The sequence below is a fragment of the Ursus arctos genome, unplaced genomic scaffold (genome assembly GCF_023065955.2).
Source record: "Ursus arctos isolate Adak ecotype North America unplaced genomic scaffold, UrsArc2.0 scaffold_28, whole genome shotgun sequence".
Classification (NCBI taxonomy): Eukaryota; Metazoa; Chordata; class Mammalia; order Carnivora; family Ursidae; genus Ursus; species Ursus arctos.
The window spans coordinates 28,776,393-28,801,251 of record NW_026622963.1 but is presented as its reverse complement, the minus strand read 5'-3'; the positions used below and the strand labels follow the sequence as shown (position 1 = coordinate 28,801,251).

Genomic DNA, 24,859 nt, shown 5'->3' with positions numbered 1-24,859 from the left:
CCATCCATCCATTCGGTGAGTAACTATTAAGTTCCTGCCATATGCCAGTTACTCTTCTTGGCACTACCAGTCAGCAAAGAGGGAGATCCTGGTTCTCAAAGAACTTGCCTGCTACTAAGGGAATAGAGCATGTGAATCTATAATAACAGAATCTCACACAATAAGCAGTGAGGACAAAAGGGCATTGCAGTGGTGGCTGGGTTGGAAGGGGGGGTGGTGCTTAAGGAAAGCCTCCCTCAAGAAGGGACACCCGACCTAGAACCTCTTGGTGGGGAAACAGCCTTGTCATGATCTGGGATAAGAGTGTTCCTGGCAGAGGGAGCAGCCAATGGTCCTGAAGTTGGGACTGCACTTGGCCTGTTTACAAAACAGGAAGAAGGCTGTGTGGTTGGGACGGTGAGCATAGAGGACTGTGGCGGGAGATGATCTGAGAGAGGAAGGCGGGTGGGATTTTTCAGGACTTTGTGGGCCGGGGTCTGGAGTTCAGGATTTTTTATTCTGAGTGCCGTGGGGAGCTGTTGGAAGATACTGAGCAATGCCCCCTGTACTGCATGTAACTCTAATTGCCATACAGGTAGTGCATGGGTGATATGGGGAGGGGATAGTGGCCACAGGGGCACAGATGGTACCGTGGAGACAGAAGAGTGGACAGATGGGGCTCTCCCAAGGTAGAGCTGACAGAACTTACTAACGGGCGGTTTGGATATGTGAGGGTCGCAGGGAGAGTGTTTCTAGACCCTCCTTCCCAAATATACCTAGACAGTGAGACTGAGTATTCGGAGTTCCCACTGACTGAATAAGCTTATCTTCCTTCCATCTTTCTTCAGGAGACTGCTTAGAAGCTGTGTGAAGCCATGCAGTGTAGGTTAGGGGATTTTAAAGCATGTAGCCTGGGACAGTGTTTCTCCAACAGCCAGGGGCAGAACACCGGAGGATACTGCAAAAATGCTGAAACTGACTCCCTAGGTCTGGGGTCTGAGATTTTGCATTTCTTTTCTTTTTTTCTTTTTATTTTCTTTTATTTTTTTATAATAATTTTTTATCATGTTATGTTCATCACCATACAGTACATCCTTAGTTTTTGATGTAGTGTTCCTTGATTCATTACTTGCGTATAACACCCAGTGCACCATGCAATACGTGCCCTCCTTAATACCCATCACCGGCCTATCCCATTCCCCCACCCCCCTCCCCTCTGAAGCCCTCAGTTTGTTTCCCAGAGTCCATAGTCCATCATGGTTCATTCCCCCTTCTGTTTACCCCCTCTTCATTCTTCCTTTCCCTCTCCTACTGATCTTCCTATTTCTTATGTTCCATAAATGAGTGAAGCCATATGATAGTTGTCTTTCTCTGCTTGACTTATTTCACTTAGCATTATCTCCTCCAGTGCCGTCCATGTTGCAGCAAATGTTGAGAACTCGTTCTTTCTGATGGCTGAGTAATATTCCATTGTATATATGGACCACAGCTTCTTAATCCAGTCATCTGCTGAAGTGCATTTCTGAAAGGCTCTTTGGTGATGTCAGTGCTACGTGAGTTTGAGGCCCTCTTCACCTCAGAAGGGCTTCCTCACCCCATATTATATGTTCCTGCTACACAGAGGCACAAGACAGTGACCCTCCAGACCCCGTGTGTCTTAGGAGCGGGTTGTAGCAAGCCAGGAAGCACTCTCTCAAAGCTGAGCCCGTTCTTCCACACAGACGTCTTGAACTTGTGGCCATAAAGTCCTTCCCAGAGACTCAAGGAATTTTCTTTGTGGACACAGAAGACCCTGTTCCTTTGTCCTTTGGGAACAGGGTTCTGGGACAGTTATTTCCCATCCTGTGGCTGTGTGCGCTTCCCTCTTCAGGTCCAATCTCTACAACTACATTGGAGGGGATGCATTTTACATGAAAAAGAAGGCTTTCAAGCAAAGTGACCTGTGGGCAAGAAGCCACGTGACTGCCTGGATTTAAGCAACCTTGTGTTATGAACACAATGCGTTTACTTGGTGTTCGGGTGGGAGAGATGAGACGTGATTACCAGCGATGCTAATAGTGGGACGATCAGTGTTGGCAGAGAGGAGTTTCAGCTCCAAAGTGGTGCCTCCAGCTCTGGATCTGTTTCTTAATGAAATGGGAAAGGAAGCGTCAAAAAGTTTCATATGATGCATTTCCCCGCAGAGCATTACTGTAAGTGAAAACTGTTACCAGGCTGTAGGAGTTAGGGCTGTTTCGAAACGAGTGTGCTCCCTTCTAGAAGAGGTTGGCTTAACCAGATTGATCATCCGGGGCCCTCACGGAATGCTTTCTTGAGGCAGGATTCCATATGGAAGCTTTTTGTAAATGAAACTAACATTTGATTACTGGGAGAAAATGACTGTGACTTGTTATTTGGTTTCCCAGCCAATACCATTGATTCACGCTGTCTCCAGTAGTTCTTAATAATCTGCCCCATTTCATGCCAGATGAGATACTGAAGCTATTTCCTTGACTCCTGGTCTAAACATTTAGGGTTATTGTAGCCAAGCTCGTACTCCAGCTTCCTTCTGTCTCATCTTTTGAGTTCCCAATGGTTGTGGCATTTGTCATTACAGGTTATTAAATTATCCTGTGGTCGTTTGCATTTTTATGATGTTCTTCTCTTCTAATAAATGCAAATCTTCCCTTTAGAGCCCACATAGATTAAACTCGGCAGAGTGGGGACATTGAACCGTCTTGACCCACCTCCACCAAAATGACCTGTACCCTCTCTTGTTTCTGAGTGGGAGGCCGTTCAGTAAAGCCACTCACTCTGTGGTTTTACTCCTCCAGAGAAGCCTGATTCCTCCAATTCTTGGTGTTTGTTTTCCTTATTTGTTTCTCTTCTCTTTAGGGAATTACAACTAACTCCAGGGATAGGGGCCAAATAGGAGGAAACAGGCATAGTCTAAGATAGCCCTTGATGAAATGGTCTTTAGTTCATAATATGGTCCTAGAATTAAGGCAGGGGCTTTTTACAGAAATGCTTCCAACATAGGCACATGCCCCTCTGTAGTCTGTCCTCTGTAAACCAGCACATGATTTCCTGGATGAGTGATGGCTCCAATCACAAAGCTGAAAAAACGTTCACTGCCAACCAGATAAGAGTCATGTCCATGGTGTGGTCACAGTTGCTTCTCAGAGGTGGGACTCCAGGCGGAAATGGCGCACCGCGGTGCCTCTTTTGGGGGATGGACTTTCCTGTGTGAATAAAGATAAGCCTAACGTAACATGTTTCTCATCAGGACGTGGCCGTGTCTTGTAAGAGAATGATAAGAACGGTACTTAGAGAATGTCTCTACGATGCCAGCCAGGATTCTGCTAAGAGGTATCATGGGCTTAGGAGCCAGACAGTCCCTAGGTTGAAATCTGTCCCTGCACCTTCTGGCTGTGTGATCTTAGGAAAGATACATAAGTGTTCTGATCTTGGGTCTCCTCCAGAAAATAAAATAATGCCTTCTTGGCAGCTGGAAAGCTACGAGAATTAACAAATGAAGTGTGGTAAGTGCCTGCCATACTCTTTGCCATTGTCTCTACAGATGGATGTCTTTAAGACAAACAAAACAGGGGTGCGTGGGTGGTTCAGTGGGTTATGCCTCTGACTCTTGGTTTCAGCTCACGTCATGATCTCGGGCTTGTGAGATCAAGCCCCACCTTGGGCTCCACGCTCAGCGTGAGTCTGCTTGTGACTCTTACTCCCTCCCCCCCACCCACTCACTCTCACTCTCAAAACAAATAAATGAAATCTTAAAAAAAAAAAGATGAACCAAAAATATTAAGTTGGGTCTTACAACTAGTTTCTTATGTAAGAACCTTCTGTTTTCACATTCTTTGGATCAAAATAAGCCAACAAGCTTCTCTGAATTTCTGACCATTTCCTTCCTCCTGGCTTTTTAGAATGGCCCAGAACACACTGTGGCAGGTGTCCCTCTGATTCAATGCTGGGACTATCATCGTGATAAAGCTGTCTCCCTGGACCCTGGTGGCCGAGTGCATGGGTTGGCTCCCATGTGCCAAGCTGAGTCTGCTTCACGGTCCCAGCTCTGGCAGCAGTGTGCCAGGGACAGTATTGGAACTGGGCGTCCAAGGCCAGCCATCTCAAGACCATCTCCTTTGTGTCCTGCCCTGTCGAGGCATCTTGCCGTGGGTGACGTGTCAACGTGGGGAGGTGTGCGGGAGCCATAACTCCAGGGGCAAGGCCAGGGGGAGGTGAGTGAGAGAGGGAGTCCTTGCTCTAGACATGTAGCGTTTTCTGAGCAGAAGTTGAATGAGCTGCAGAAAGCCCTCATCGTGGGTTGTGTCTGGTGTTCTTGGCTTGCGTGAAGGTGTCTCTTTCAACACGTCTTATTTTCTAAGCATGAAGTCAAAGGGAGATAATGTGACCCAGTTAGTAGGCTAGGGCTGCAGCATTCCTAGGGGATGCACCTGTTGCTGTCCATCACATACAGGGCTGGCTCCCTGCTCAAGAGCAGAGCCATGACCCCTGCTTGCCAGTGCACATAACAGCACTGCTCTCGGCCCTCTGGTCCTGAGTTGGGCGGTAGCCACTTGCTGACGGGGGTGGAGAATCCACTGCCCTGGTGGATTCCAAATGCCTCTGTTCTACAAGCTGGGGTTTGCAGTCCTTCCAGAGAGCGCATTTTCTTTTACATTTGATAGTATCTCTAATACCATAGTAGACGTGTTTTAGACGTCGATGCAGTTTCCCCAAACTCTGTCTCTCCTAGCTTCTAGCTTTTATTAGACATAAAAGACTTCACTTCTGCAATAGTTCTCCTGGTTGGGCCTGGTTCTCTTATTCTCTGGCCTCCAGAGTCATTTGGGTCTCCTCTGGAGGGGCCAAGAAGGCTGTACTCACTTCTTCATTTCCAATTGATCTGGAAAAATCCAGCTAAAGGAGTTATACATTTTATTTTATTATTTTTTCAAGATTTTATTTGAGATTTATTTATTTGAGAGAGAGAGGGAGAGGCAGAGGGAGAAGCAGACACCTGGCTGAGTAGGGAGCCCAATGCAGGGCCCGATCCAAGGACCCTGAGATCATGACATGAGCTGAAGGCAGACGACCAACCGACTGAGCCACCAGGCTCCCCAAGAGTTTAACATTTTAGATCCACAAGATACTAGCATTATACCCAGTGGGTAGGGGTCGGCTCCCCCTGCCCGAGATGCCAGAGCATACCTTCTTGATGGAGGTGAAATCACCCCTCGTGGAAGGAAAATTGCTTCCTGTGGGTGGGGAGGGGCACAAAGACTTAAAACTTTTTTTTATGTATCAAGCATAGATTTACATCCAATTTATACACATATACAGTATGTCTGTGGTATTAAAATTTCATGTGGGCCAATTAGGAAGAAATGTCTACAAAGGCTCTTTGAGGGTGATCATAAAGAAAAGGTTTGAAAACACTGCTATGGAATTTTACCCTTGATGCCTCCTGTTCCCTATTCACAAAAAATAATTTGTAAAAGGAAACCCCTTGCTCTCTACTTGGGGTGAAGATGTCATCAGGTGTACTTCTGGAAGGAGGGTAGGCTGCTGTGTTTCCAGCTGAAGAACAGTTCAGAACTCTTTGGGGCAAGCCATCCGTGAGTTTTATTTTATTTTATTTTATTTTATTTTATTTTATTTTATTTTATTTTATTTTATTTTAAAGATTTTATTTATTTATTCGACAGAGATAGAGACAGCCAGCGAGAGAGGGAACACAAGCAGGGGGAGTGGGAGAGGGAGAAGCAGGCTTCCAGCGGAGGAGCCTGATGTGGGGCTCGATCCAAGAACACCGGGATCACGCCCTGAGCCGAAGGCAGACGCTTAACGACTGAGCCACCCACGCACCCCCATCCATGAGTTTCAAATAGCATCGGAGTCTTCTGGAGAGATTTCAAAAGGGCAACTCCTGTACCGCACCCCAAATGTACCCCAGAATCTTCTGGAGCTCTGGACATCACTTGGGTGATTCCTAAATGTCCAGCCCGGCATGAAGTCCACAGCCACTGATCCAGAACAAGGAGAGAAAGTGGTTTAGTTGAGACGCTGACCCAGAGCCAGAAAGTGAGACTGTCTTGTGGGTCGTCCTCTCCCCACCCCTCCCGAGCTTGCCCCCAGCTCTGTACTTCCACAAACCAGGCGGCGCCTGGTTCACCAAACACACCTCAGCCTTTCCCACCTCCATGTGTCTGCTTATTAGTCTCTCTCCACTCGGATTCCCTTTCTTTCCTCTTCACCTATCCACACTCTACTTGTCCTACAAGACCTAGCGTGGGACGCCTTTCCCAGACCTCCCCAGTGTTCTTACTGCACGTACACTTTCCACCTCCAGTTTTCACTATTGCACCTGCCGTCTTCTTTTCTCCTCCCATTTTCTGGAGGCATAACTTAAATACCATAAAACGGTCCATTTGAAGTATACACGGAATGATTTTTTAGTTGCATTAAAATAATGCAACCATCACCCAAGTCCCGTTTTAAAACATCTTCATCTCTCCAGAAAGTTTGCTCGTGCCTATTTGCAGTCAGATCCCACTTCGCCCCAGCCTGAGACAACCTACGTTTTTTGCCTTTCCTGGACATTTCATAGACAGGGACTCGTACAATACACAGTCTTTTACTTCTAGCTTCTTTCAATTATCGTGATTGTTTTGAGGTGACTGCTATAGTGTGTATTGATAGTTTGCTCCATTTTTATTGCTAAATACTATTCTTTGGTATTGAGTTTTAGTAGATATTTATTAACTGGATTAGATCAGTGTTTGATGTATGGCTAGACCATGTTTTGTTTATCCAGTGACCATTGATGGACATGTGGGTTGTTTCCAGTTTGGGGTTAATATGAATCCTGCTATCACAGTCTTTGTGTAGACATATGTTTTCATTTCTCTTGGGTAGATTGGGGGTGGAATTCTTGGGTCCTGTAAATTCATATATAACTTTTTTTTTTTTTAAGAGAGAGAGAGTGAGTAGGGGGATGGCCAGAGGGAGAGGGCGGGAGAGAATCTTAAGCAGGCTCCATGCCCAGCACAGAGCCCAACATGGGGCTCGATCTCATGACCCTGAGATCATGACCTGAGCCAAAATCAAGAGTTGGACACTTAATTGACTAACCCACCAGCCCCATATATAACTTTTTAAGAAACTGCCCACTTATTTTCCAAAGAGGCTGTGACCATTCATCTTTTACATTCCCGCCAGCGATGTTTGTGGCTTCTGGTTCTTCCCCATGCACATGAATGCTCAGTATTGTCTCGGCTTTGTTATTATACCCATTCTACTGGGTGGGTATTGGCACCTTGTGATTTTTAGTTTCATTTCCCTAAAGACTAATGATGCTGAGCATCTTTTCAAATGCTTATTAGACATTCCTATGTTGTCTTTGGTGAAATCGTCTCTTCACATTACTTGCCTATTCTTAAAATTGGGTTGTTTGTCATTTTATTGTTGAGTTGTAAGATTGCTAGGAAGTGGTGCTGAACTCATCTTTAACCTTATTGATTTTCTGACTCATTGTTTAATCCATTATTGAGAGGGATATTAACATCTCCAGCTGTTATCATTGAATTGTTCATTTCTCCTTTCACTTTGTCAATTTTGGCTTCATGTGTTTTGGGGCCCTTAAGGTTGGTGGTGTTGGGTTCACGTCTGCCATTTTGTAATTTCTGTCTTGTGTCTTTTTGTTACTCTGTGCCTTCTTTATTGTCTTCTTCTGTGTTAAATCTTTTCTAGAGTTTCATTTTAATTCCTTCTCTCCCTGTGTTTCGAATTACTTTCTTGATGATTGCTTCTACAATATGCATCTGAAGTTATCAAAGTCTGTTTCAGATCAGTACTAACTTAATTCCTGTAAAATATGAAACCTTTACTCTAATACAGATCCATTACTTTCCCTCATTTGTGTTATTATCATATATATTACATCTATATGTGTTATGAATTTTAACAGTGCGGTGTTACTGCTTTATGCAATCCTCTGCCTTTTAAAGAAGTTAAGAGGAAAAATATATTTATACAGCCTTTTGTATTTACCCCCATAGCGAATGTTTCTGGGGCTCTTTATTTCTTAGTATGTATTTGTGTATATATTTGAGTTACTGTATGGTATCGTGTTCTTTACACTTGAAGGAATTCCTTTAGTATTACATTCAAGAAAAATCTGCCAGCAATGAATTCTCCCAGTCTTTATTTATCTGGGAATATCTTTATTTTGCCTTCATTTTCAAACGATCATTTTTCTGGACATAGAATTCTTGGTTGACAGTTTTTTCTTTCAGTTCTTTAAATGGACCATTCCATTGCTTTCTGACTTACGTTGTTTCTGACGAAAAGTCAGCTGTTAATTTTGTTGAGGCTCTCTTGCGTGTTTTTGTTTTGTTTCTGTTTCTCAAATCTCATATTGAGCCCCTCTAGTGAATTTTTCATTTCAGTAACTATACTTTTCAACTCTAGAATTTCCATATGGGGGGGGTGTGTGTATGTGTGTGTGTGTGTGTGTGTGTGTGTGTGTGTGAGAGAGAGAGAGAGAGAGAGAGATCTGTGTCATTATTCAGATAATCTATTTGTTGGATAATTAATATCATATTGCTATTTAATTTTTTAAACATGGTTTCTTTAGTGTTTTGAACATACTTATAGTAGGTGCTTTGAGTCTGTCTGCTCTGTCCAACATTGGGGCCCACTTTCAGATGACTTTTATTTTATTACATTTTTTTTTAATTTAAGTAATCTCTGTGCCCAGTGTGGGGCTTGAACTCATGACCATGAGATCAAGAATCATGCTCCTCTGATTGAGTCAGTCAGGTGCTCCAGCATGACTTTTAGTGACTATTCTTTCACCCCTGAGTAAGGAAGGGCCATGCTTTCCTGTTGACTCTTAATTTTTTGTTGAAAATTGGACATTTTAGATAATATACTCTAACAATGCTGGATTTATTTTTTTGTCCTCCCAACACTCTCCCCATTCCTGCCCATGGTTTGTTGTTATTCTGTTTAATTATTTGCCTGAATTAAATCTGTGGTATCTGTCTCTCTTGTGGTGTGTGGCCATCGATGTGTTGGCTCAGGTTTTAAATTTTTAGTTCTTTTTTTCCCTTTGATTGTAGATTCCTGTTTTTATCGTAAAGCCTGGCTTCCTAGGGGTTGCCTCTGTGTCTGCATAGTCAATGATTGGTCAGAGTTTGTATTCAAATGCCTCGAGTGCTAAGATTGCCTTCAAAATTAAGGCAGTTTTTTTTTAAGATTTATTTATTTATTGGGGGGGTGGTTATGAACAGGGGGAGGGGCAGAGGGAGAGAAAGGGAAAGAATCCTCAAGCAGATTCCCCACTGAACATGGAGCCCAACCCGGGGCTCGATCCCAGGACCCTCAGATCATGGCCTGAGTTGAAATCAAGAGGTGGCCGCTCAACCGACGGGGCCAACCAGGCCTCCCTCAAAATTCAGGCAGTTATTAAGTTTCTTCAGCTTTTCCTTTCATTTGGGTCCTTTTGCATCTATGCACGCAGGCTCACAGTCAGCCTGAAGGAGCAGAGAGCATGGACCCTCTCTGGTTTCTCTGCTTCTGCACAGCCTTTCAGTTAACCCGAAATATGTGGAGAGCTTATCAAGGACTCTTAGGGCTGATCTTGCTGTTGAATTTCTGTCTAGTCTGCCAGTGTGTTGCTTGTCCTGACCAGCACCACAACGTCAGAGGAGCTCATGTTCCATTCATTTGCCTTTGGGAAGGCTGTTTTTACTGACAGTGCCCCTGAGTGGGGTTTTTCATGTTCCACTTCAAATCAGGTGGACTCCTTCCAACCGTGAGGCTGTTGGTTTGCACGGCCAACTCGTGTGATAGAACTACTGTGCCAGCCAACATGGGAGGGAAAGAACCCAGGCTCCTCCTGTTTTTACCGGAAGTTCCGAAGCTTTTCATGAACCAACGCTCCTCAAGTTGTTGCATGTTTTAGTTGATTTCCAGAGTCTTGAAATGGTGGGTTTTGTTTTGTCTTTTATTTTTTACAATTTTGTCCATTTTTTAAAAAAATTTAAAGATTTTTGAAGTTTATTTTAGAGAGAGAGAGAGTGCATGCATAAGCAGGGGGAGGGACAGAGGGAGACGGAGAGAGACAGACTCCCTGCTGAGTGTAGGAGCCCTACATGGGGCTTGATCCCCCAACCCTGAGATCATGACCTGAGCCAAAATCAAGAGTCGGTTGCTTAACCAACTGAGCCACCCAGGTGCCCCTTGTCCAGTTTAAGTATTGTTCTTGAGGGGAGAATTTGTCAAGTTTCTCATGCCGCCATTCCAGCTCCATTGTCTTTTCCCACCTTCTAGAGAGCAAAAATCATGTGGCGGTTAATAGGAGGGACTCTGACACCAGACTGTCTGGGCTTGAATCCTGGCCCTGCCGTTTACTACCTGCCAGACCTTGGTCAAGTTACTTAACTTCTGGGCCTCGGTGACCTCATCTGTAAAATGGGAATAATAATAGTACCTACCTGGGGCCCCTGGCTGGTTCAGTCGGCCGGGCATGTGACTCTTGATCTCGGGATTGTGAGTTTGACCCCATGGTGGGTGTAGACATTACTTAAAAAAAATAATTAAATCTTTTTAAAAGAACTAATGGTACCTACCTAATGGGGTCGTTGCCAGAATGATATGGATTTAATATACATAGAGTGATAGGAGCAGTGTTTGGCCCACTGTACATGCTGTAAATGTGAGTTCTTATTAGTTCACTGAGGGAGGGACTCTATCTTGTCTACGATCTTAGCCCCCATATCCCTGGTCTGGTACGTTGCAGATAGTCAGCTCTTCTGACCCTCGGATCATCTTTACTAAGTGATGCTTGACATTCAGAGGAAATGAGGGCAGCTCCCGGAGTAACTGCAGGTAAAGGACGAGAGACTGCAGGGGACCCAAGGAACAGATGGCTTTGTGTCTCGTTGAGGCCAAATGTTGGTCAGTCTTTGTCTTGGGCTCGTGTGTTTTTCCTCCCAGCCCCAGGAACTGCCTCGTATGCCTGGTGCTGCTCACATACCATATTGAGTGTGAGCCCGGGTCTGCCCACTTGTGTTTGTTTCCAAGAACGTAATTAGCACAGTTGCTACCATTTCCAAAGTTTCCTTGCATAGGCACCTCCAGGAATGGATAGAGCAGCTTGGCTGTGATGCATATTAGGTTCTTACGCAAAGGGAAGGGGCCACCGGGGAGCTGTGGGAGGGCAGGGGACCTAGAGGGTGTGTTCATCAGCCCAGGCTCCTGCTTACCCGGACAGAGCCATCGTGCCAATGGGACGTCGGTGCTCCTTCCTCCAGTGCACACATTTCGGGTGAACGGAGTACCCGCTGGATTCAGTGCTCACTCACCACCTGGGTGGGACACCTTTGTGCAGGAAAGCGTACCTCTCGCACTGCTGTAGGTAGTGACCTGGCTTAGCCACAGCAGGCCCCACTCTGTGCTCAGGAGCCGGGCTGTGGACGTAAGACAGTCCTTGCCCCCAAGGAGCTTTCAGCCTTCATGAGGGATACCAGACATTCCAAACTAATGCCAGCCACATGGGAGTCTGTATCAAGTACCGTGGTTGCGAGGGAGAAGGTGAAGCCCGGGAGGCTTCCTGGAGGAGGCGGCATTGAACTGCTGGATAAGTAGGGATTTCTGAAGTGAGTGTAAGTGGGCTGGGTGGTATTTTAGGGAGGCTGGGAGGCAGAATGTGGCCAGATGTCGGGGTCTGCTCCCCTGAGGCAAGGAGCTTGGGATTTTCAAGTTGGCGGTGGGCATCACTGGAGGGTTTTAAGGAGAGAATTAATTGGAGATGGGCTGAATGAGGTGACACGGGAAAGAGGACAGTGGCCAGTGCAGATGTACTGGGGACATTTCAGGGAAGAGGGGCTGGGCAACAGACCTGAGCTGGGTGGGGTGGGGAGCTGGGGGTGACCGTCAGGTTTCTGGGGCCTGGGACCGTGCAGATGTCAGGGAAATACTGATGTTCATGGAGGGAGGGATCAGAAGGGCTGAGCTTGCTGAGCCCGGGGCAGGGGTGGAGGAGGGGGATGGAGAGCAGACTGCTGTGTGGGAACGTGCAGAGGCTGGGTGCTGTGGCCTTCCTGGGGAGAGGGTTCTGGAGCACAGAGGCAGTATGGCTGCAGGGAGAGAATGGGTGCCATCAGCATGCTGGACATAGACAAGAGAATGAGGGGATCCCCCCTCCATGAGGGTTGTTCAGTGACTCAGAAACAGTCAGATGTGACCATGGAGAATTCTGGCCATAGAGAAGACGGGAAGGGGGGGAGCAGGTTTGGCAGCGGTCGGGGGGGGGGGGGCGCGGCTCGGGGTTGGAGGAAAGTGGAGGGCAGCAAGTTGTTCCTGTCAGCTGTGTCAGAAATCAGAGAAAGCCTGTTGAGAAGGGCAGGGAAAATAGCAATCACCTTTAGAGGTAGGGACTCGGTGGAGACCTGGATCCAGAGCCACTTCCCATGGCCGTAGCACAGCCGTGAAGCCCCATCGCATGGGGTTGACTTGAGCATCAAAAGCAGGGATGTCTACCCAGCAAATGGGGACATTCGTTACGCCTCTTGATGGAAGGGAAGAAGAATGGCAGTGACAGGAATGGAAATCAATGCAGCCACTGTGGAAAACGGGACGGAGGCTCCTCAAAAAATTAAAAGTACAACTATCAGATGATCTAGTCATTCTGCTGGTGGGTACGTACCCTGCAAAAATGAAAACACTAACTCAAAAAGCTATATGCCCGCCTGTGTTTTAGCATTATTTACAATAGCTATGGTAGGGAGGCGACCTAAGTATCTACCGACAGATGAATCGCTAAAGAAGGGATTTTAAGTTGTTTTATATGGATGAGAATTGGGCTTGTTTGTGGACAGGGAAGAGAAGGAGCCAGTAGAGAGGGGCAAGACAGAATAGGCCAGAGAGGTGAAGAAAGGTGTTCAGGAGGCAAGAAGGGTGGTGGGTGGGCGGAGGGACCTGCCGAGTGGGAGGCAGGGATACTCCTTCCCTGGGTGGAGTGAAGCTGGGCATCTTACAGCCTGTTCCCTCCCTTATCCTTCCTGCGGGCAGGATCCCACCTTTGGCTTGGGCAGACCGAGACGGTGTTGTCACACCCTGCACTAAGGATAACCTCTCCGTGACTCTGCTCAATTACAGCTTTGGTACCTAGTTTGGTACATATTGGTACAGCATTTTAGCACCTTGGACAAGGTACCATGCATCCAACACGTAGTCGACTGTTGTACTCACGGTAGAGCGAGACCAAGTCGTGATAGGTCTACGTTCATTTTAACATGGGGGAGGGGGTGCAGAACTGGACGGGGCATCAGGAGACATCCCTGTCGCCTGCAGGTGTATGGTCCTGGGCAATTACTTCATTCCTCTGGGCTTCTGGTTCCTCCCAGGAACATGGGAATGGGCTGAACCATCTTTAACAGCCACGGTAGAGGTCATGTCCATTGTTCCGGTGGTCAGTTAGGCGAAGCTGAGTGTGTTTGGTGCCTGAGAAGTATTGGAAGGATGGACAGCAGAACCATCAGGTTGCTGGTGGAAGCAGGTTGATGAAGAGGAACTCTTTACTGTGTGTGACTGTTGCCTTCAACTGCTCTGACACTGAAGTTGCGACTTTCTTATGCTTCTAGAAGCTTTCCAGCACGGCACATGGATGGGTGTTGTTTTGTTCCGGTCTGTGTTTCTCTTACACCTGGACTTTGGTGAACGTATTATTTTCTTATCAGCTTATTGGTGGCGTTCATTTCTTTGAGAGGATATAATTAAGTGGAAGCAGATTATCTTGGTATTCAGGACTTAGGTATTAGGACTTAAATACTTGTCTGGTGGGGTGGCTCTTGAGGAATTTATATGGAATGATTTTGTACCCTGTTCTGGTGGAAGCAGTCTGTATGTAGCAAACTCCTGTGGAATTACAAGTGGAATTTGAAAACCAGAAAGGAAACGAAATGCTCATGCGCCACCCTGGCCTCCCACTCCATTTCTCCACCATGGTGGCAGGCTTGAGTCTGAGAATCCTGGTAAGGAAGGCAAAAAGGGAAATGCAGCTATAATCGTACTGTTGAGTAGCCTTCGGTTGGAGGTAGTGAGGCTGGGAGAAGCCTCGGAGAAGTAGACCTTTTTTTAGTACTTAATTAAACACATTTCTCATATCAGCCTTAACCCAATGTTTCTGGGAGTATATATATATATTTTCAAGGGATGCTCAGTATTTAAAAAAACTGGATAGCAGAGTTTCAAGAAATGCTACATACCATATATTTTGATGGATGATTAAGAACGAATGTCACCATTTGGAAATGTTTCATAAGTCTAGTAGTAAGGACACCTGTTTATCTTTGTTCAATGCAGGGTTTTCAAAATTATATGTGACTTCAAAGCTCTTTTCCTCCCTGCATAGCTTTTAACAATAACCAACCTTTTTACAAAACTTTATTCTTTTACAGAGAGAGAGACAGAGAGCACAAGGGAGGGCAGAGGGAGGAGGAACAGAGAGAATCTCAAACAGGCTGCACTTGGGCATGGAGTCCCACGTGGGGCTCGATCTCATGACCTTGAGATCATGACTTGAGCTGAAACCAAGAATCCGAGGCTCAACCAACGGAGCCACCCAGGCGCCCTTTTTTTTTTTCGCTTTTCGCAAGTTTGGTTACCCATTGCTTGGGGCTGCCTCTGCTTACCTGATGGAAGCCATCTGCTTACTTACTAGAACCACGTGGATGGGGAGAACCTCACTGAGGCAGGGAGAGGGGTGCTCCAACTTCTCCCTCGGATGTGGGGCCAGTGACTGGGCTTCAGTCCTGGCTCCTCCCTCGGCCCCCTAGCTGTGGGGCTGTCAGCAGGATAGTTCCAGCATCCAATTCCTTATCTGTAAAACTGTGCTATCAGTATTTCCTACATCATGGAATCATAACGTAGAATAAATATGTCAATATAGGTAAAGCCCTCAGTAACGAAGCTCACATGTGTAATTAATATCACCCCTGTTCGGGAGCCTGCCATGGTTCCTCATTCCTCCTGCGGTACTGGGTGCTAACTAGGCTGTTTTTGGGGTACTGACTGTGCTTTGAAACTTGTTCACCCGTTGTGATCACTGCTTATTTTCCACTTGCCATCTCCTGTGAGCTGGTTGAGGACATCTCCAGCCGCTGGTTTAAGCCTTTGTATGGCACAGGTTTTCAGTATGGGGTTTTTCAACTCGGCTGATAGTAAGCCTGGACCCGGGGGCATATAGAGAAGTCTAATTCGGTGAAAACAATTCTGCCTGGGGGAGCATTTGCATGCATAAGTTGTTAGTATACTAGAAATCTCTTTCCTAAGACTGTGTCTTGTCCTGTATACATTTTTGTTGAATGTTGAGGAATCATTTAATTCCTATTGTTCTTGAAGTTTCTCTAATAGAAGAGACCGGGCACCACATAAATTGTCAATTGAAAGAATGACTGAAGTTATTAAAAGGTGCTAAACACAAATTATTATTAATAGCCTGATGCGGACATTCCTGGTAATGCCTGTAAAGCTTACGAACAGAGCGGAAGCACGTTCTATCAGTTGTACCCAGCGGAGATGGAGAATCTTTGTTTTTCCATGATGGACCACTGAACTACAGAGAAGAATCAATGATGAAATTTATAAGTAGGAGGTCATTAAATGTGGAGACTCTGTTTTAGAAGAGAATCATAGAATGTAACACATTCTCAGAATTAATTGAACAAAAAGTGTTGCTACATGTAAGGAGCAATAAAAAGTGTTTTTGTTGTACTTTAGGGCCATTTAGGGAAGAGAGGTAGCAGAAGAGATAGCAGAAGAGATGAGAGAAACTAAGAAACAAGATGTAGAGGGAAAAATAGTCTGAGAAAGAGGCAAATAATGACATAAAGATCTAGGGAATGGCAGAGACAGAGGCTTAGAGGAGAGACCAGTGAGGCTGAAGGAGAGCCAGGTGGCGACTCTCAATCGGAGGAAACTTTGGTGCTCCAGGTAGAGAGAGAGTCGCTGGGCTCCAGGGGCACTGCGGTGCAGAAGAAGCCACGTTGCGTATTTGCAACCCCAGGCATAACTGCTGTTACAGTGATGAACTTCGTACAGAACATTTCCCCTGCATTTGAAGCTGAGGCAAGCTCTGAGGGCAGGATTTTCATCTCCACGTTACAGACGGGGAAAGCGAGTTGTAGGTGTGTTAAATGCCTTGCCCAAGGTCCCATAGGTAACGTTTGGCTCTCTGTATCTCTTGTGTATTCCACCTGCCCCCTCACACATACAGATGACTTTGGTGGGGGCTGAAGGCCAGAGTTATGTCTAAATCCGGGATTCTCTATGTAATTCTTCCTTGGCTTTTTGAGAAAAATGATTGGAAGATGACAGCCATTTATTATGTGGTCATTATACGGGCTAAATCATCTGCCAGCAATGAAGCAACACTGACTCAATGTCTCTTTTCCCCGGCTGATCTGTGAGGCAGGTGAGCGATCTGTTTGCCACCAGGGCAATCACGGGAGATGTTGTCTTCTGTTACCTGACTCTGCAAACGTCACATCCTGGAATTCACAAGTGAATGCCTTGTGTGCTCCCTTGTGCCCTAAATTACGTGCTCCAAGGAGCCGCTGTTCAGATGAAAAACAAAACCACACAAGGGCCCTCATTTACCCGATGAGATCGCTGCTGCTTCGGCCCAGGACAGTGCTGTCTGGGCTTACGTGGTTAGGCCCCTCCCTCCCTGCCCCACCTCCTTCCTTACTGCAAGAAGACATGCCCTTGGCACATCGGACAAGAAATTGAAGTTGCCTTGCAAATTACCTTCACGGAATTAATAAGCTTGCATGAAAGACTTGCCTAGATCGACTTTCCTGGGCCAGCAAGAGGAGTGCTTCACAGACTTGTTACAATGGCCAGTGTTTTTATTGCCAGGCATAGCAATGACGTGATTTCCCAAACTGGATTGACAGAGAACTGTAGAGCAGGAGTTGGGGCCATCTGTGGCCTGTGGCCAAATCCAGCCCACTGATTGTTTTCGTTAATAAAGTTTTATTGGAACACAGCCATGCCTGCTGTTTATATATTCCCTATGGATGTGGCTTTTGTGTTAAGATGGCAGAGTGAGTAGGGGCTACAGAGACCGTGTGGCCCGGAAGCTGAAAATATTTACCGTGTGACCCTTTGCAGAAAAAGTGTGCAGATCCCTGTTCCGTAGGGGGACGCCATGTCACACTCCATGTGACTGTAGTTTATAGAGTGAGCTCCACATCTCCTGGACCATTTCTGCCTCTGCTCCCTGACACGGGCCCTGCTGCTGGGCACCAAAGGTTAAGGGTGAAGCTTCCTCCAAGTTCCCTGGCTGCCCTCTGTCATACCCCATCAGACAGATGTGCTTTGAGATGCAGGCTGTCCACACTCCTGGGCTCCTAGCAGCCTTCCTGCACTCTCAGGCCTCCCATGGCTCCAGATGAGCCTAGGGAGACTCCCCCGAGGTCCTTTTGCTGTACCTGGCGTGGCCCACGCCTCCGCAGCTGCCCGCTCTGCACTGTTTTCCTTCTCTGGCACCTCTCCCAGGGGCGCCTCTCATGCTCTACCAGCACTGCCCTGCTGAAGCCTCACTTCCACCAGTACTGCTGAGATAGCTGCCCTGGCCGTTTCTTTTCACGCCATGCTATGCCCCATGGCCTGGGTAATGTTGCTCCCGCTCAAGAACCTCTCTTGGCTCCCCATTGACCTCCAAACAACGGCAGACCCTCAGCCTGGCCTTCAAGGTGGTTTTATTTCAGATCACTCCTCCCTGTGTTCTGAGGCCAAAAGGTCTTCCCCACCCCACCCCCCATCCCAGGGGTGGTCTGAACTGTACCCCCCACCCCCATTGATCTTTGCTCGTGGAATGTTGTGACCCTCCTCCTTATCCCCTGTTTATCCTTGCTACATCCCACAATCCTGGATATATTTGCCTTCACGGGCAACCAAACAGACGCTCTCACTCCCTTGAGCCCTCTGCCCCTCTATTCCCCGGTATGGTAGGCTGTGTTGTTATTTGATTGCTTTTTTTCTGCTCTCCCCAAATTATAAGCTCCCACGGGGTAGGGCTTGTCTCTCAATTATAGTCCCATTCCTTGCACCTGCCACGGAGCAGGCGCTCTGCGATGGACTTGGAAGTCACCCAGAGCATGCGTACCTACTGTGTGCCCGCTGCTTGGAGGCATGATGTCATAATGCTCACTCGAGCAAGTATCGTGATGACGTGCAGACAGGCTCAGAAGGATTGGCCACGTGCTAAGACAGATTTGGACTCGAGGCTTCCTTGCTCCCGTGCCGCACCTGATGACTGGGTTACACCGCAGTGAACATCCACACGTGGGCAGCCCCTCTGCCGCGTCCGTACGGCGCACCTTGCACGCACATACCTCCACCTGCCTGTGTCTTAGAATCACCTGGGAGCTTTGAAAATATCCATGCGGGGGCCCAGCTCTCACAGATTATATCAGAGCCCTGGCTGGGGGGTGGGGAAGGCACTGGTGTTTTCAAAAGCTCCCCAGGTGATTCCAGTCCGGGCCCCACGCCCCACGCCCCACGCCCCACGCCAGAGTTAAGAAAATGGACAGATCTCCGGGAAGGTTCCTGGGAGCTATCCTGACTGTCGGCTGCTGCTCCTGAGAACTTCTGACTCACTAAGCTGATCACCTTCGCACTTTTGAAGGTGAGGAAGGGCTGGTTCATCTCTATGTGGCCACGGTCTCTGGTGCCTCCTGTCTTAGGGTATTTGTGACAGCATGGGCTGAAGGTCTCCCTTTTGGGCCGGCTCCCCCTTGCTGCCGCTGGTCCGAGCATGCCTCAGGTACCCTAAGAGTCGAGCCTCCCACAAAGGCAACCTCAGTTTGCCCGTGTGAGCCTGTCTCTAGGATCCTAGCTGAAAATGAGGGAGTGCTTTCCACTCATATCTAATTTAAGAAAAGAGACTCTTCCATCTTGAGCAGCGGTAGGTTGGTTAAGGACGGGAAGGCCAGTGGAGCAGTGGTTCTCAAAGCGTGGCCCCCTGGGCACCATCAACATTACCTGGGAGCTGGTTCGAATGTACTTTGCCAGCCCCACCCTGGACCCGAGGCGTCATGAATCCCTGAGGTTGGAATCCGGCATTGACCCACTCCGTGTGATTTTGCTGCCCCTGACCCTGACGAGCACAGCTCGGGACTGATGGAGGGTAGGTGGGTGGACCCTCGGAATAGCAGTGGTTTTCTGCCCTAGCTGGGCGTCCGAGACCCCTGGAGGCTTACAAAATCTTGAGCCCCTGGGTCTCCTCTCAGTGTCTGGGAGGCTGTATCTTTAACAAGTGTTCCAAGAGATTCTGAAATGCAAGGGTTTTTTGTTTTGTTTTTGTTTTTTTTGTTTTTTTTGTTTTTTTTTTGGAATGGTGGTGGTAGAGACCTGAAAAATATTTGCATTCTTTTCACTTGGCACAGGGTAAGGACACTTTTCTTTTCCTCCCGGCGTTACGGCTCCTTCGTCTCTAATTCCCAAGACGTTTTCCATCAGTCCTGTTACCCATTAAGTAAAGACAGCCGTTCCCTTTAGCACGCATCCTTCTCGTTGCTGTTGTTCACTGCCACATAAAAGCCACAAGTGGGTTTTATGGCCTCATACACACTTAATTAGTTCATCTTCTCAAAATTGTGTTTTAAGTGAGCGAAGACATTAGCCTCTGATCTAATTGATCCACAAAGCGTCTTTTCAGCGTGTTCGCGGGGCCTAGGCTTGATTCAGAAGTGTCCTTCGGGCTTGGCAGAGGCCACAGGTCAAGCTGAGGACCCTGTGACTTCCTGTCACCTTCTGGGTTTCTCTGCAAAGAGCATGTTTGAGGCTGGACGGGAGTTGCAGGCACAGACATCAGCTCTTTCTAAAAGAGCTGATTATTTTTTGTTTGGCCCGCAGCTGTTTCTATCCCCACCATCCTTATCTGTCATCGTAAATGTCCACACCTGTGTGATATTTTATGACGGGTCACACCTGCCGGAACAGCGCTGTTGTCGTTTCAGATATGCCGCCTAATATGTATGTCATTAAGCCTCGTGGCCGGAATGAAAAACAGCTTCTGCTCCAATCCTTCCCACCTGCTACCCTCACACTTCTGTTGTCCTTGACTCCCGTCGTGGAGGTCACCAGGCTGCAGACCCATTAGGCTGCGTGAGACCACTCCAGTGCCTAAATGTACTCCTGCACCCAGCCTCTTCTGGGCATCTCTCGAGGCTCCGCACAAGGCCCGGGGTGAAGCCTCCCGGAGCCCCCTAGCCTCCCAGGCAGACAGGCTGTCATCTCCTGCACTCCCACACAGCGTTACCTGTTACAAGCCTCTGTTAGAGCGCTTACCCCATCATGCTTTTTGTTGTGTTAAAAGTAAAGGCGTGAATAAATGAAGCCTTTGTTTTTCCTCCCCAGACCTTCCAGAAGGAACTTCTTTGGGAGTCTTTGAAAGCCATTTTAACGAGACCAGACCTGCTAATAAATTTCTTTTCTCGACAGTTGCAAATACTCGGTGTTTGAGAAATAAGCTAGCTGCATAACGAGGGCTGACTGAGTCGCGAGCTGGCCTTGACTTGGTTGGAAAGTGCAGGGGAAACGGGAATCAGAATTGGAACATGGGCAACAGAGAGGGGACACAGATGTCCTGTTGCCAATACCAGTGTCAGGACACAGCTCTGCCGAGCCGCCCCCCCCCCCAGTTTGCTGGCTTTCCGCTCTCCACGCTTCTGTCCATTTGCCACACAGTGGCCACACCTGGCTTTGATGTTGCCCGATGCTCACAGATAAATAATGGTTATACGTAGCCCTTTCCAGCATTTACACCTGTATGTTGTTGACTCCTAGCTCCTGGCACTTATATCCCCATTTCATAGATGGCAAAGTGAAAGCATAGGGTGAACTGCCCAAGGTCACAGAGTCAGGATGGCCCCAGGCATTCTGCACCCCTCTGCTTTGCTTCCTCTCCTTACGCGCTCCTGCCGGGTGGGGAGAGGCTGCTCTGTGCTAGCAGAGAGCTTTCATTATTTCCAGTCTTCATGTACATCTTGCCAGGTTGACGCTACCCTTCCTGCTTCCCAGAAATCAAGGCTTGGACGGGTAAAGCAACTTGAGCGAAATCCTAGAGCTAATTAAGGGAATAATAGCTAGGATTCAAACCAGGTGTTCCTCTCTCCGTGCTCTGCATTTTTTCCACCACACTGTTGGGGATTGCCTCATTTCTTTAGGGGGGCATCTGTGGCTGTTTAGAATCTGTCACCAATCCACCTTCCAACCATTTTCCATTCCTTTACTAAATCACACCACCCAACTTTTTGCTCACACTGTTCCTTTCTCCTGGAGTGTTCTTCCCTGCCCAGCTAGGGCTATCAGACCTCCCATGATGATGGGGACTCTTATCTTGCTGATAATACCCTGTGTGGAACCTGCAAACTATAGGAGGGAGGGCCATTCGCATCTTCTCTCTCTAGCTCAAAAGCCCTAAAATAATGCGTCTCCTCTTGACACCCCCCCCCCCCCCCCCGTGATGGCTACAGCATGAATGTCCTATCCAGTCACTTTGTGTTACGGTTGTGCATGTCTGTCTTTTCTGCTAGATGGGGCCAGGTGTTAGCTCTTCCTTTTCTCTCTCTCTCTCTCTCTCTGTGTGTGTGTGTCTGTCTGTCTGTCTGTCTGTCTAGGGCATTGCCAAACCACCAGTAAAGGTTTAACGAATATTTGTTAAACAGATGAAGGGCAGACGAGACTACAGAGCTGGGGAAAATCTTAAAAATATTCCATCCAAGGGACTTTGGCAGGGCTGCAGGGCATAGAACAGTCAGGGATGTATTCATTGGAAGGCCTCTAGGGAAATGTGCGTTGGAAATTTCCAGAAGGAAACGGAGCTAATGATTGTCCCAATGAGCTAATCCAGCATGTCCACTTTGCCAACTAGGGTTTTGTTTTGTTTTCTTTTTTCAGATCTGCTTTGCTAACCTCCTGGTAAAAAGCCCCTGGCCCCCTATGCCCTCCCAGCATGGACTTTCTAAATAGGGTGTAGTTGGGAGCATGTGAAAATGGACTTCAGGGCGTGCACAGGACGCATGAACCCTACTTGGTGGCCGCGTGTGGGGAAGGGAAAGGTGTGTTTCCCAAATAAAGGCAGAAACTTTCAGGATGGAAACAGGTGCCCAGAAAAAGACTTTATTGCCATTGGGAAAGTTAATTCTTTAGCTGTCAAGTTAGGGTTAGCCTACTAAATAAAAATTTTCAGACCTTCAGGTTTAAGTCCCTTTGCACGGGGGCCTTTTGCATCCTGGAAGCACCGCCGAGGGGCAAGGGCTGGCCTGCAGGTGCGCGGCGAGGCCGGAGGGGGCGTTCGTCAGCACTGGCCTTGAGATTTCGTTTTGCACCCCGCAGGTGAGCGTCCTGACCACCCTGGAGCGGAGGTTCAACCTGCAGAGCGCCGACGTGGGCGTGATCGCCAGCAGCTTCGAGATCGGGAACCTGGCGCTCATCCTCTTCGTGAGCTACTTCGGGGCGCGCGGGCACCGGCCTCGCCTCATCGGCTGCGGCGGCATCGTCATGGCCCTGGGCGCGCTGCTGTCGGCGCTGCCCGAGTTCCTGACCCACCAGTACAAGTACGAGGCGGGCGAGATCCGCTGGGGCGCCGAGGGCCGCGACGTCTGCGCCGCCAACGGCTCGGGCGGCGACCAGGGTCCCGACCCGGACCTCATCTGCCGCAGCCGGACCGCCACCAACATGATGTACTTGCTGCTCATTGGGGCCCAGGTGCTCCTGGGCATCGGTGCTACCCCCGTGCAGCCCCTGGGCGTCTCCTACATCGACGACCACGTGCGGAGGAAGGACTCCTCGCTCTACATAGGTAGGAGCTGCGGCGGTGCCCGGGTGCGCTTTCCTGGGCTCCGTGCTCTGTTAGTAACCGGGGCGCCTTGACGCAGGAGGGCCAGGTGGCCCGTGAACTTTTGATGGTTCTCAGACTTGGCTGCACATCTGTGGCGTGGGGGGGAGGGCGACTTTGAAACATGGGGATGCCTGAGTTGTACCCCCAGAAAATCCGGTGTCCCACCTGGGCAGGCGTGGATGGTTTTGTTTTTTTTTGGAAGGTCTCCCCAGATGATTTCAATGCACAGTGGAATTTGAGGTCGGCTTTGCTAGAGCTTTAAGAATCAATGAATGGGAAGACATGGTCAGGAGCGGTTTAGCGTGTATTTACCTGCTTTTCACGCATGTGTGGACTTTGAGCAATCTGGCGTTAGCCCCCAAGGTATACTTGGGGTCTATACCTCGGAAACCCCAGTTTTTAATCAGAATGATCTTCTGGTCATTGTCCTGTTGAAGTTGGAAGGGAGAGGTGATTGTCTTCCCAGCATTTGGTACCATTCAAAGTTGGTGATTCCTGATAATTCTGCGATGAGGGTATACGCAGGACTGGATATTTAGGAACGAACAAGGTCCTTGTGAGTTTTTTAAAAATTTTTTTGCATCCTGGCATCTGATATTTTGTACTGGCAAGATGGAAGCCATTCATGGGTCTCAGGTTAAGTGACCTCGGAGCATGAGTTGTTTTTACAACAAACGGGGGTCCTGTCGCTGCTTTGGGGTGCTGTGGCACGGCCATTTGTAGGGTGAGGGCCTGCCGAGCATACCCGTCCCTTGTTCACTCCATGTAATTTGGCTTCCCATAAACATTTGGATTGTAAAGACCTGTCCCCACTCACTGCATGCTAAGCTTTGACAGAATTACCTCTTCCTGTGGAAACTCTTTGCTTCCTGAAACACGGTGTCTTGAAGTATTGTTAATTACCACACAAAGGTTTAGGTTCACGTAGAATTTGAGCCGAATGGGACCTAAAGCTGTGTATCTGCTGAGCTTCTACCGTGCTCTGCCCAAGGTTTCTGAGCTGGAGGGTTGGAATAGCTACACGTCTCGATGCTGAGTTTCTTCTGTGGCTTTCTGTCCCAGCGATGGAGTGAATTGGAGCTCGTGTTGGACAAGTCCATTGCAAATGTAGGTTTCTGTTCTGTGTGAACAGGCTCGGGGTGAGAAGGGGGAGAGTGTGTGCTTCTCCATCCAGGGCTGGAGCACCAGGAGCCTGGTCGTGACTTAGTTTCCACTACAACGTGGAGCCCGACATAGAAGAGAAGATATCCCGGGCCGAAGATGGCCAGACCCTCTCCCCGTATGGTTAGGGTTAGGTTTCCATTCTGTTCTTTCTAAAGCTCGAGCAACAGCCACCCCATGTGAATCTGATGCAGACTAGGACTGGGCTACAGCATGTAGCCAGGTAGCCTCCTGAGGTCCAGCCAGCCCATTGGCCTTGGACTTGACTGATGTCACTCTGGACCCTCGGAGAGCAGTTTCCTGGTAGCAGTCACAGCAAATAGATAAAGCACAGAAAAGGAAGTGGGGAGTGAAAAGCCGAGTTCTTCTCGCTGGTGGTGGAATCCAGCAGAAAAATTTCTCCCCAGAATCCCTCCTCAAGTCCTGTCAGTGCTGAATCAACTCTGCTTGGGACTTCTTACCTGGGGCAGCAGGCCAAGAACTCTCTTCTGGAAGTCTTCTCTGCTGAGTTAGGCCATGGTCTTTCCCTGTGGTGGGTGGGACCTGGTCTGTGTGTGCAAAGCTTTAGGGTGGGAAGTATGGGCAGTAGAGCTGACCATCCAAGGCAGAGGGCCTTCTCCAGTTCTGAGACCATGGGATTTGCTGTGAGTTTTTGTTAGGAAGAACGTTTCAGGCAAATTTCTACTTGGGTGCTATTTTTTTTCTTCTTCTGTGATAGTTAAACAGAGTTGGAAGAGTCTATTTATATGGCACATGGACCTCTTAGCACTGGTCCTTCTGGAAAATTCCAAAACATGACCGCACATT

The 24,859-nt window shown here is 48.1% G+C and overlaps 1 protein-coding gene across 4 annotated transcripts in view; it reads left to right on the top strand.

Annotated features, from left to right (window-relative positions):
• The window catches only part of SLCO3A1 (solute carrier organic anion transporter family member 3A1), a 295,971-nt gene that overhangs the window by 38,872 nt on the left and 232,240 nt on the right, over positions 1-24,859 (top strand). For all 4 annotated transcript variants that reach the window (XM_057303634.1, XM_026510418.4, XM_057303633.1 and 1 more), the window contains exon 2: positions 22,387-22,852. In XM_057303634.1, the coding sequence (XP_057159617.1) occupies positions 22,387-22,852 (466 nt within the window). The remainder of the gene's footprint in view (positions 1-22,386; positions 22,853-24,859) is intronic.